A 12,808-nucleotide genomic window follows, 5' to 3' on the forward strand; every position below is an offset into this window, starting at 1 on the left:
GGGGGGGTTAACGCAGTAACAGGGCTTGGACAGGACAAAGCCAAGAGCCAGATTAATCAGTAGCTCGATTTAAAACACATCAAGGTGAGATTTTATTGTAGCACAGGAGGCAGCGGAGGGGGGAAAAAAGGCAGCTAATGATTAAAACAGGGGTTTTACTGCAAATATTACCATTATGTACAAGATAAAAACAATAGCCTGATCTAAAAATACATATATTAAACATTAATAGACATTTAAACGGTGCAACAGCTCAGCTGATGCAACATTTCTGAGGCCGGTGATGTATCTGAAATCATCTGATATGAGTCTGTATGTGTCAGGCAAAGCTTAATTTTAACTTCTTTCATAAAGTAACACCAACTTGTGCTTTAAATACCTTTGTTTTAAGTGTCCTGTTACTCTGATCGGCAAATGAAAAAATATATTAAGTTTACAGATAATCAAAACTGATGCTACAGCTTCGTAAAACACGTAATTGATAAGTGACTATCAAAACATGTAGTTTCTCTAATGGCCACTAGAGGCAGGCTCCAAAAGTGAGTCCATCCAGTGTGATGAAGGCTTTAAAACAGGACTCTTTAAACCAGTAGGTCAGCGGTCCCCAACCCCCGGGCCATGGACCGGTTTGGTACCCAGCCGCGAGATTTTAGGCTCGGGATGAAATTGATGGTGTTCAGGGTTTTTATCGTTAACTCTGTTTCCCTGGGTCTTTTATTTTGAAATAAATATTTAGGCGTTACCATAGCTACCAGCGAGCATTAAGGGGCAGAGAGGAGGATGTTACTCTCAATGTTTTTGGTGCATTTCAGGAGGACGCTGCTAATACACTTTTTTATAATACACAATTACACAGTGAATTCGCGTTTATTCTTATATTTACAAATTACGACCAAGACAAAAACTGTGGTATCGTTTTATTTTGTTGTATTTATCCGAGACACCTTAAAGGCCGGTCCATATAAATATTGTCTGACATTAAACCGGTCCGTGGCGCAAAAATGGTTGGGGACCACTGCAGTGGGTGATGTCACAGTAACTGTGTCCAATTTATATTCTTCAGATTTTAATATCTAAGGAATACGGTTGGTCATTTGTCTTTTCAATGTTCTGTTGGTGGGAATACTGATGGAAACAAGTCCTACCATTCTATTATTGAACAAGTCTGTTGTATTTTAATAGATATTTATGAAATCCAAACTCTTTAAAAATACCCCGAGAATTTAACTTCTTGGACAAACATCCAACCCTTTTCCTCACCCGAACAAAGTCCTCTTTTCTGTGCTTTGCTTTCATTTCTGAAGCATTAAACGCGTTCACTAAATGCATGAGTGAAAACCACAAACAAATCACTTCCTTCTAAAAGATGTGAACACAATGTGTGAATTAGCACAAATCACAAATAAAAGAGGACAATTTTTCTTAAGTGTATCGTCATGGCTCAGTGTTTGAAATGTTTACCAGCCGGCCGCAGCTCGCAGTGAACCCATTCAATCCAAACACATTACCGGCCGACGCGAGGAGAACTCTGTCCTCGAGTTTTTCCACCCCCTTTCTCCCTTTTCTTTATTGTATGAGCAATTTGCCGACTGAGCCAATTAGCCAAAGGGAGGAGGGGGAGCGGAGAGGAAGGGGGACTTGTACCGACGGCGCACAGATTCATTTCTGCTCCAGGAGCCAGCCCCCGCTGGCTTACGGCGAGCAGGAGCCCAGAGAATCCGGCGAGCTGAGAGGACGGACTGAGTCACGCATGTGGAGAGCGTTATTTATTTCTTCATTATTAAAATAAGGCAGGGGAGGGAGGGCAGAGGACAGCGAGGTTAATCTGATGACTCAGGCATAAAGAATGTGCATTTAGTTTGTGCTTTTAGCCCGCATTAGCATAACCTCGCCGCGATGACAAACGATGAATGGTCCGGTGATTGGCTCGTGTCAGCAGGCTTAATGTCAATAGTAAATTGGAGGGCTTGTTAGGCGAGTCGGGGGACGCGGTTACGAACAGCGGCGGGGCAGTCATGTACAAAATAATGTCTATTAGGACTAATTTAATCAAGGCCTCCCTTTTACAGATGAATTAGAATGTAGGGGCCAATTATTTTTCAACGTTTGCACTGGCCCTGCCTGTCAGGAGGCTTCCTCTCTGCGAGTGTGTGTGTGTGTGTGTGTGTGTGTGTGTGCGCGCGCGGGTGTGTGTGTGCTGTTTAAAATGCAGGCCATGGGGCCGCCTCGGATCTGCAGGGGCTGCAGATAATAACAGAGAGATGATGGTAGGCGGGATCAGCTAGTTATCCGCTGCAGATGAAACAGAGCCCGGCTCGATCTGCACAAATGGATACACGAGCACACATGTATGCAGATAATCCCACGCATGCATACGGATACAGAGTGAGTCCGGCCTCATGGGAGACACGGTGACATCTATTTCAGGCCTGACACTTCTGCCCACATGCATGTTAAATAGGGTGGCTGTAGTTCAGGTGGCAAAGCTGGGTGTTCACTAAATGCAGGGTTGGAGGTGTGATGCCTCATTCTTTAAACACATTTACTCCACTGCCTTTGGTGTCTGGACCTATTCTGCTAATTCACAGCTCTTAGACTAAAGTAGTTTTGATTTAGGGTTCAAAGTACTTCGTACAGCCCATCAGTTCATACTATTACTTACGAAGGGCAGACAAGTAAACTACCTCTCTCCAGGTATTCATACCTGAACACAGTAACAAAAAACCGCAGTAAACAAATTAAATATGATAGAAAATTTGAACTATGGGCAAATGTTTAGGGTTTGGATTGAGTTTGGTTCAGAAAATCGATGCTACATTTCAACTGAAGTCTCATATATTTTGGCCAAAAGTCCACTAACAGAGCAGGCTGTACTCGGCCCTGTTTGGAGCCCCTAAGCTCAACAGCACTCAGTCAGTCAGTCAGTCAGCAGTTTCTGTAGCAAAATGAGGCTAACATACAACAAATTAACAAAAATTTCAAACTGCCCCTATTCCTTAAAAAGAGCTGATGAATAACAGAAATATGTGATAATCTTTTGTGTTTTTATGCATGAACCGCCAACATGAATTAAAATGAGGTGGCCGCAAACACCTCTGACACCCGAGGGAGGCTAAGGACCTCCATCAGTGACTGGCTGTAATTAATAACTTCAAATCGTCCTGTATCACCATCTGATCTGCATGTGTCCATCTCAAATCACACCAGTCCAATCTGTGTTATGATCACACAGTAGAGAGGGGGAGGTGTGTGTGAGTGGAGGATATCAGTTTGGGTTTTATGGGATATGAAGCGGGGCTGTCCCCTCCTCCCCACCACTGGCTCTGACCCTGGGGGGCAATTATGTTGTGATGTGGCTGCCCCATTCCTCCTGGTCGCCCCATCTGGTCCCCTGAGCCCAATCCTGCTGCCTTGTCGGGCCGCCCGCTGCACCTGCACCCCGGTCCAGATTAAAAGCCCCCGGTCTAATTTTAAATCTGTTAGCGCTGGCCTTTTCTTAGGGGGGAACAAGACTAATCTGTTCCCATAAAGGGCCCTTTTTCTTTCCCCTCTCCTGGCTCCCAGCGCCGACAGACCTGCTGCTGAATTATTACTGGCCACGCATTTGTCATGCGGGCCCCGATGTTAAGTGCGTGGCGGCACCGCGATGCATGGCCCTGCGAGTTCATCCTTTTGCCGACCTCATTCATGCTCATTTTTCTACTGTCTAATTAAGGTGTGGCTCCCCAGCATCTACATACCTCTGCCTCCCCCTGTTGTTCACACTGAAAACTGATGTGACGGCTTTCAGCAGGACGTAAACTCTTTTTTTAAATCTGTTAACGAGCAGTGAATTGATAGTAATAATAAACCTGTTTGAATCCTTGATATCACCATGATTCATGATTCAGAGGCGCATATACTGCTGGTAGTATGGCTGCAGGTAACTGACTGGAAGCACTGGACGGCGTTTGGTTTATCATCTCCATCTCAGCAGAAGATCTCAGTGAAACAATGAACACAGGCTTTGAGCATACTCAGATGTGAGTGTGTGTGTGTACATAAACAGGGGAAGACGCTGACCCTCTGCGACAGACTACCAAAGGTCAGCAGTTGGCGTGAGAGAAGTAACGGTGGAGGGGGAGGGAGGGAGCCGCCAACCATGTTGCCAGCAATCACCTTCCCAGTCCAGTGGCCAGGAGCTTGGATTAGCGGTGCTGTCACTTGCTGTCCGCTCAGGCCTGCTAACACGCTGAGCCCGAGCAGGCCTAAGGTGCTGGTGTTGATGCGCCACTTGACACGTAATTAAAACAATGAGCCGCGGCGCCGAGAACCGGAGACTCGGGGTGTTGCGGCAGTAGTGTCGACGGAGCCTGCGAGGCCCCTGTGGGTGCTACGGGATGGGCAGAGAGCCCAAACTTAGCAGCCCCTTCAGCGGTGGCCTCAGCTGGGCCGTGGCACCGGGCGACCACGCCAGCTGAGGTGATGACGGCTGACCGCGGGGCAGCCAGAGGTTAATGGGAACGTTTAGAGGACAACGGAGCCTTTTTGTGGTTTGTGAGCAGCAAGAAAATAAATACTTCTAACAGGATCCCTCTGGCGCAGCAGAGCTGGCACAGTTGGTGTTCATCCACACTGTACCCAACCTGCCCTGTTCCCTTCTTTGCCACTGCGAGCGACGCACGTCAACAAGTATCTCCCCTCACTGTGAAGCATTGCAGCGCTGAGCAGGCGTGGCAAGACCTTGCATTCGGCGCGATGAGCTCCAGCCCTAAAACGATTAGCAGCGACAGTACTCGCTCCTCATCCTCACCGCGACTCGCTGATGTTAATGAGACCTGGACCAGCCGTCGCTGTGGGCAGACGCGCGGGGAGGAGGACGAACCGGGGAAGATAAAGAGATGATGACAACAGCTGGAGATGGCGGGGCTCGGCCCTGTCACATATCTCATTGGATGGGGGGGCGACGCCACGGAGGTGAGGCGCGATCTCTCCGAACATAATTCCTCCCTCCGGTCCACCGGGGGAGTTGACAGAGGAGGGGAGGAGAGAAAAAAAATGGAGGAGTTTAATACTGACGGTCATACTAATGCGCCTCCTCTTCTCATCCATCCAACCTCCTCCCAGCATCACTTCTTTTTCCCTCCAAATTTCTGCCTCCTCTTTGTTTTCTACCTATCTTCCCCTCACCTTTCATTGTACCTCCCTCTTGTTCTGCCATTCTACACGCTTCCTCTTTCTTCCGTCCATTCCTTTCCTTTCCTCTAATTCTCACTCTTCCTCCTTCTCTCCACCCCCCCCCCCCACCAAACCTCCAAACAGGACCTAATTGGGAGGCGAGAGTGGGGGGCCAGACCTTGACAGACAGGAGGTCAGCGTAATTGCTGCTAGCCATATTTAACATTAAGATAATCAGGCCATTAATTACCCTTTGGATCATTAAATCAGCCACTTGCAAAATGAAATTTCGGCCTCTATTACTCACTTGAGAGACCACGAGGGGAGGGCATTTTTCCATCTATCAGCCACCCCTCCCAACCTCCTCTTCCCTTACTCTCCCTCCCATTCCTCCTGCTGCCTGGACAAAGCCTCTGCCGGCCTTGTCTCGTTCCTCAACCAATTCCTCTTCTTTTACACAGGTTTTAGTCACAGTTCTTGTTGAATGTGGAGAGATTTATGATTTGGATGATGTTTTCACATATTTGCAGTAATTTAGTGCACAATGCAAGAGGCCGTTAAGCCACTAAATGATGTAAGTAGATGCATTTCCATACCAAAAATGGTAAATATGTCAACAGCAGAGTGGGGCTCCACAACTCCTCATCCTCATGTCGATTTTAGGTTTATTTACTTTTGAGTGTAACTCAAATCTGGCCACATTTACACTATTTTCTGAAGTTACACAGTTTAACTACAACATTTCATTAATCTGATCGACTCTTCCTTCGAAGGCTACAGGCCAGGACATGTTGGTCAAGCAATGAAGTTGTTCTTCATAGCACAAATGTTAGAATTTCAGGATTTTTACATGCTTGCTCTTCTCCATGAAGTGAAGTTGTGCCAGAATCGTGTGATCTGAGAAGGCAAATATGTACCAGTTCTCAATAGCTTCTCCCACATGTTATTGTGGACTTCTATTTAAATCTAACAGTTAAAAATTTAACCTAAATGGGTGCCCAGAGGAATAAAAAATAATGTTAAGTGGCTCCAGCAAGACCACCCTTTGACAAATCAAGGTAATTATCAATTTCTACTATATTTATATGCAGCTGATACTCTCTTGAAGGCTAAGAAAATATCATTGATGGTTAGCATAGCATATGATGTTTTTTAACCCCCTCCACACAAGTTTTGTGTTTTTAGTGCGACTGTATTGGTTTGTATTTATCAGCAGTTACATGCCTGTAACCCCAGCGATGGTTTGTAATTTCAGAGGAGCAGTAGGCGTTGAGTGAATGCAACCTCGGTGACACAGCTTCTACATATCATTTCATAGACCGTCACTGGCACTCCATAAAGCTGTCATAAAAGCTCCACGCCTTCCTCCCACTGTGTCTCAGGGAACGTGTGAGAGACCCCTCCATGGATAAATACTACTATGACGAGGGACAAAGGCAGCATTTTAGCACTTCAACTACATCCTGTTATACACATAAGTTTAAAAAAACCTGTGAGAAAATTTAAGAAAAATTCAGGTGTGGATTTGGAAACACAGATGCTGTTAAACAACCTTATAGTAGCCACTATCAGTGTAAAAATTTCACACAACACCCTGACTTATAATTTAGAAAAAGTGTCTTTTCATTTGCTTATTTTGTTTAGACTAATAGTACAATACAATAGGAAAATAAACAATTATTAGGTGAATGTCTTACTAGAGGGTTAATAATTAAATCTTGAGTAATTTTTGAGTGCCCAGAACAAAACAGGTTTCCAGCTTTAACATCGGGAGGGTTAAAATAGCCTTTGTGTAATCTTAGAGGTGAAATGCAGGACTAAAAAAAGCCAGTAACAGAAGGTGTAGAAGTCACAGGGTAAAAAATAGCAGTCAGAGGTGGAGAAACGATGGAAAAATCAGAGAAGGAGGAGTAAAGATAGAAAGAAAACCAGGATTTATGGAGGGGAAACGACAAACAGCGAGCCACTTAAGGAATGGACTGATAAATACTATCGACAGGACAGCGATGGGGGAGAGAGGGGAGGAGAGAGATGGAGCTGCAGTGGAGCGTCGCGGGTTAATTGAGATAATATTGACCTCCTCCTCTAATCTCTTCAGGGGGAAACATGCTTCAGATTCATAAATAAATAGGAACATGAGCAACAATAAAAGCATTAGTGCCCTGATGGAGGAGGGCTAATGGCACGTCGATATCCAAGGATCGCTCAGTGTGAGTGAGTGTGTGTGTTTTTGTGTTGTGTGTATTCAGCTAAGCAGATACAGTCGTAAAGCTGAACTCAAATATATTGACTGTAGGCATCTCCTTGTGTTTTTATGTCCAACTTTAACCTGGATTTTGATTTATTGTATACATATTTTAAAGTGCTGTATTCACTCGCATCACTTTAATTCTTACTGATATTAATTTGGCTTTAATGTAGTTATTTAAAAATTATTGTGAGTACGTTTACATTGTTTTTATACTGAAAATTTGATTTCTCATGCACACTAACCTGAGATTCAAGTCTTATTACTAGGCTGTGAAGATCTTGCATGAATATTTTTGTCTGCTTTTGTTTTTAGCAGAAAAAAACCCCAAACCATAAACTAGTTAAGCATAAATGTAATCAAAAATAAAATCCTTCAAGTTTCTCTGTTAGCTGAAAATATGAAGGACTTTATAAATTTTGTTACTGTGATTGCATTGCAGTTTCAGCTCAACGTATGTTTAATTGATTAGGATGATGGGTCCACGATCAGGAATTTATATTTTCTCTGAAATTAATACAATTAAGTCTGACACATTTAAACCTTTGTTAAGAGGACGAGTAATAAGTGACACAAGCACTAAATCTCAAAAAAGCACAGCAGAAAGTATAGCTGTGTGTACAGTTTTCATACAGTTGTTGTGCTGCTTGAGTTGGCATGTTGAATATATTTCGGATAGCTGGACTCACTAAAGGAACACTGCTTTTAATATTCATTTGTTTACATGTATTTGTTTTGTCTCGGTGCATGTAGGGTAAAAATGTTTGTGTATATATAAGTGAGTGTGCATCAGTGTGTGTTGGAGGGGAGTAATTATAAAGTGCTTCTGTTGACTAATGAGCGTCAGGGGGGCGAGTGGAGGGGGGGAGGACGGGGAAGTCGATCTTCATGCGGATGGCAGTCAGCTCTAATTTGTTATGATGGCTGCTGGCTTCCCAGGGCTGCAGCATCCGATAATTACACAGCATGCACGCACACACACACACACACAAACATGCAGGTACATGCTGATCAACACCAACGTCACGCTGAAGTTCACCGATTTGTTACTATCCCCTGTAGTCTACAAGACAGTGCACACACAGAGGTGGGCTTTTTATTGTGTGACATTTCTGTCAATATCAACACACTCAGTGTGAACCCTGCTGAGCCACACACTGAAACACTGCTCCCTGCCTGCAGCAGGCAGCACTGCACTGATATCCAACTTTCAATATGCAAAAAATGAGATCTAAGATCTAGCACAACAATGACTCACTTTATAGGAAGTAAAGTTTTTGCTGAATGTCTTCTCTCTTGGAGACAGTTTTAGAAATGGCGTTCCACAAGGCTCATGTCTGGGTCCTCGTCTATTCACTATTTATTTAAAAACAGTAGTACTTCCAACCAATAAGCAACGTCAGGACTGCTGCCCTGACCTGAGAGATGAGAGATTATGAGAAATTATTCCCTGTAGCTTCGATGTAATCCTGTCACTTCCTGCTGCACCAGAAACAACCACAGTCATCTTTAGAATCTCGTCATTCCTTCAGACTACACTTCCAATTCAAACCTCCCAGTGGAGCCAAACTCTTTTCCTTAGATGTTTTCTACATTTCCTACCTGCTGGCGTCCGGTCCAGGTTTAAGGCGTCCCTGAGCGTTGGCCTCCCACACGCTGTTGGCCAGCTCGTTGCCAATGGCCGACATCACCTTGATGAGCTCCAGCGGCCACTCATCCAGGTCTAGAGAGCGAACCCTGGACAGGTGAGTGCCCAGGTTCCTGTGGATTCCCGAGCACTCAATGCAGATCAGGGCCCCAAGATTCAGACTTGCCCAGTCCGGGTCTGAAGGAGACAAGTTCACTCTATTAAAGACAATATACCCTTTTTGGGGAAAAAAAAAAGAACTTCGGTTTAATTGTTTATGTATATAAATATGTATGTAAATATGTTATAACAAACAAAGATTATTAAAAGGGTTCCTAAAAAGTAAGAATTCTGGATAAACAACCTTTATTTTAAAGATCAATGAGGAAGTTTATCTATTTAAACTGTGTTTGCAGAGGAAGATCAAGACATGAAATTTAAACAGTTGGTAAAAGCCAGCACCGGACAATCATTGCTCTTTATTTGTAGGTAGAAGGTGGCTAACAAGGCTAGAAGAATTTTAGACCTTGGTCATCATTACAGAGCTTCTTGGGCTGTAATCAATAACTGAAATCCGAAAAAAATCGAATTCGGGAACAAATGGACAAAACTGGAAATGACCTCCGTCATTTTATATCTTAAGTTCTTTCTTTTGGTTTCGGTTTAAATGTGACGTGATAAAGAAAGAATGTAGGCATTACTGTATTCTTCCTTCCTATTGTCTCAAAAATGGGCAAAAAGAGCATTTGTAAGAATTATGATCTGAGAAAAGCTCACAATGTTGGCCTGCTTGCTGGGAGAGATTGCATCTCTAAGGCTACGTTCACACTGCAGGCAAAAGCGCATCAAATCCGACTTTTTTGACCCTATGCGACCCATATCCGATCATGGTATGACAGTGTGAACGGCACAAATCCGATATTTTCAAATCCGATCTGGGTCACTTTCATATGTGGTACTGAATCCGATACATATCTGATGTTTTAGAAAGCGACTGCTGTTTGAACGGTCATGTCGCATTAAATCCGTCTTTTACGTCAGTGACACAAGACAGACGCCAATTATCAGCACCGGAGAAGCGACCAAGAAGACATCGTGAACGCTTCCTGGTCATCCCGTGTAGATGTTAGTGAAAGTGTTGGGAAGACAACGTTGGAGAAACGTGAACATTTTATTTGTACTGTATAAGTACATAGTACATAGATAGTTGCAGATTCTGACAGAAATCAGCAACTATCCTTTGAAGCACCGCTCCTCTCTAAAACAGCAATAAGGATAATTATGAGGCCATATGTAAATAACAAAATAACTTTATAACTTAAAGCAAAATTGGGAAACGTAAAGTCCGAAACAAGTCTTTATATTAACGCTTTGAGCGTTCACACTAGAGCGCGTTTGCTGTCACATTTTATTTGTAGTGTGAACAAGCAGACAGAAAAAATCAGATTTGATAAAAAAATCGGAATTGAGCATTAAGACCTGCAGTGTGAACGTAGCCTAAGTTGGACAGTGAGAGGCTGAACATCCTGCACAACAACCTAAAGGATGGACGGAGTTTCAGGAATTGGACTTAAATTATGCAACTCCTTGAAATAACTGGACCCATTCTTGGATGGTGTCACATTTACACATAATTAATCCTTTCAGTCTAGTTTAACTCTGACCATTAAGAAGATACTCAGAAGGCATTCTTGCGTGAACCCTAAGAATCATCTTTCTTGACCTGTCTGATGGTTTATTTTTAGGAAGTAAACTGAAGGGTAATGGTTGTGCTAGTGAAGGTTTTGTTGACACTGTGGGTGGTTTGTACTCACTCGGTGTGTCGCAGTCGGCACAGCGACCGTTCCCTCGAATGCTTCGGATCGACTGCAGAGCCATCGCCTCTGTCTGGCTTGTCAGACGAGACTGAAACAAAGAAGAAGAAAAAAAACAGTTCTGGCTCATGTCTTTTCTTGACTAAATGTTTACTTTACAGTTTGAGGGAGAAAAAAATAGGATTTAAACACTGATCAACCTCTTGTGTTCTTGACAGCGCTGTCTCTCAATTAGGCTAAAAATGTTTAAAACACTGAGCATATGTGAGTCGCTGCTGTTTTGGGTTATGAGCATCAATGTCGGAGAGTGAAGGAACAACACGATACACAAATGGAATTGGTGAAGGGAGGGGGGGCCGGCGTCTTTTTTCTTCTTCTTTCTTTTTGGGTGGGAGGGCAATAAAAAGGCTGAGAGCCTGAGGCGTAAACACATCAGGCCTCGAATGAGACGCAGCCGCCTGCTGCAGGTGGAAAATGGCAATGCTGAGGCTCAATGTGAGCTACAGTAATTGCTATTTTCTAATTATGTGAGTGAACGCGCGTGTGTGTGTTTGTGTGCATTAAAGGGCGATTTCGCATGTTTGTTGGTCCTGATGTGGACAAATGTGAAAATGGTGCAATGAAGAGACTGAAAGGCTCCAGGAGAACTCGGCTCACCTTGTTCTTGCTGCTCTCGCACGACTGCAGACTCGCCAGGATCTGGCTCTCGATGACCTGAACCCAGGCATCTCGCTCCTCGTAGGAAGTGGCTTCAAAGTGCCACGTCTGCCCCGTCAGCGACACGATGGTGAACTCAAAGTTCTCCTCTTGTTCTGTCAGAGAGAGAGAGAGAGGGAGAGATGAAAACACATCCTGACCTTACTCTGACCATTTTGATTCAAAAGCTTCGTCATCAAACAGTCGCCAAGCAGAATTTAAAAATAAGAACAACGTGTGGATGCTCAGCTGAGGGCTGTAACGACCAACTCTCTCTCACATTGTTTGACAGGACACCTGTTCTACTGACCTACATGACCCCGCCCCCTGTAGCCAGGATATCACCCAAATTAAGGGTCCCTGGACCATCCTGCCCTCTTCTCTGCAGACATGTCAGCAGGAGAGGCCAGTCATTACAATCAGGGCCAGCTGGAGGGGGGGGAGGGGGGGGGCATATGGATCTGTTACACAGAACCTCCTCAGAGGTTAATGGGACAATCAGGAGCCAATTACATCAAGTATGTGCGAGCCTGTTGTGTGGATTCAGGGTCAAGGTCACTTTTTAAAGCAGCACCAGCGAGGTTTGACAACATGTCTGCAGAGTCACACATCAATGGGACCGTTCACTCAAAATCACATTTTAGTAAATTCAAATAAAGTCTCCACACTGAGACAGTTCTAATGGGATTTACTGCAATAAAATGTATAAAAACCTCAAAAAATGTCACAAAATTAGAAAAGAAATTACAGCTAAACTACATAAAATACCAGAAATGAGCAGTAACCAACAGACCTCTCCAGCTGATCTTTAAAACAGTAACTGAGCTAACAGACTGAGCCACATCAATACGTATCGACTGTTAGAATAAACAGGATATTCAGACTAGATTTGAAAACCTTCACCAATTTTCACTTCCTGTTAAATAAACATGAATTAACTCTTGAGTTCAAAGACTAAAAGATCCACTTTTTAGCTCTTCAAAGCTTTTTTCAAACTTCAGATGACTCATGAGGTGAGCTTCCAGCTGCATGCTGGAGTCTTCCTCAGATCTCCATCTTTATGTTTCCAGCTGCAGTTTTTAGCAAACATGAGCAAACACAAAATCCTAAATGTTATGATGAGGTGAGTAGAAACCGTTAGAAAAGTCAGTAATGGGAGCTCGGCGTTACAGGGAGTGCAGAATTATTAGGCAAATGAGTATTTTGTCCACATCATCCTCTTCATGCATGTTGTCTTACTCCAAGCTGTATAGGCTCGAAAGCCTA

General features: G+C 43.8%; 1 protein-coding gene across 8 annotated transcripts in view; it reads right to left on the bottom strand.

Moving 5' to 3' along the window:
* Window positions 1–12,808, bottom strand: part of agap1 (ArfGAP with GTPase domain, ankyrin repeat and PH domain 1) — a 173,734-nt gene that overhangs the window by 9,200 nt on the left and 151,726 nt on the right. For all 8 annotated transcript variants that reach the window (XM_013914732.1, XM_013914733.1, XM_005748365.1 and 5 more), the window contains 3 exons: window positions 11,504–11,658; window positions 10,847–10,937; window positions 9,008–9,230 (listed from right to left, as the gene is read on the bottom strand). In XM_013914732.1, coding sequence (XP_013770186.1) covers window positions 9,008–9,230; window positions 10,847–10,937; window positions 11,504–11,658 — 469 coding nt within the window. The remainder of the gene's footprint in view (window positions 1–9,007; window positions 9,231–10,846; window positions 10,938–11,503; window positions 11,659–12,808) is intronic.

Source organism: Pundamilia nyererei, unplaced genomic scaffold, assembly GCF_000239375.1.
Source record: "Pundamilia nyererei isolate P.nyererei 1_Seehausen unplaced genomic scaffold, PunNye1.0 scaffold00220, whole genome shotgun sequence".
Classification (NCBI taxonomy): domain Eukaryota; kingdom Metazoa; phylum Chordata; class Actinopteri; order Cichliformes; family Cichlidae; genus Pundamilia; species Pundamilia nyererei.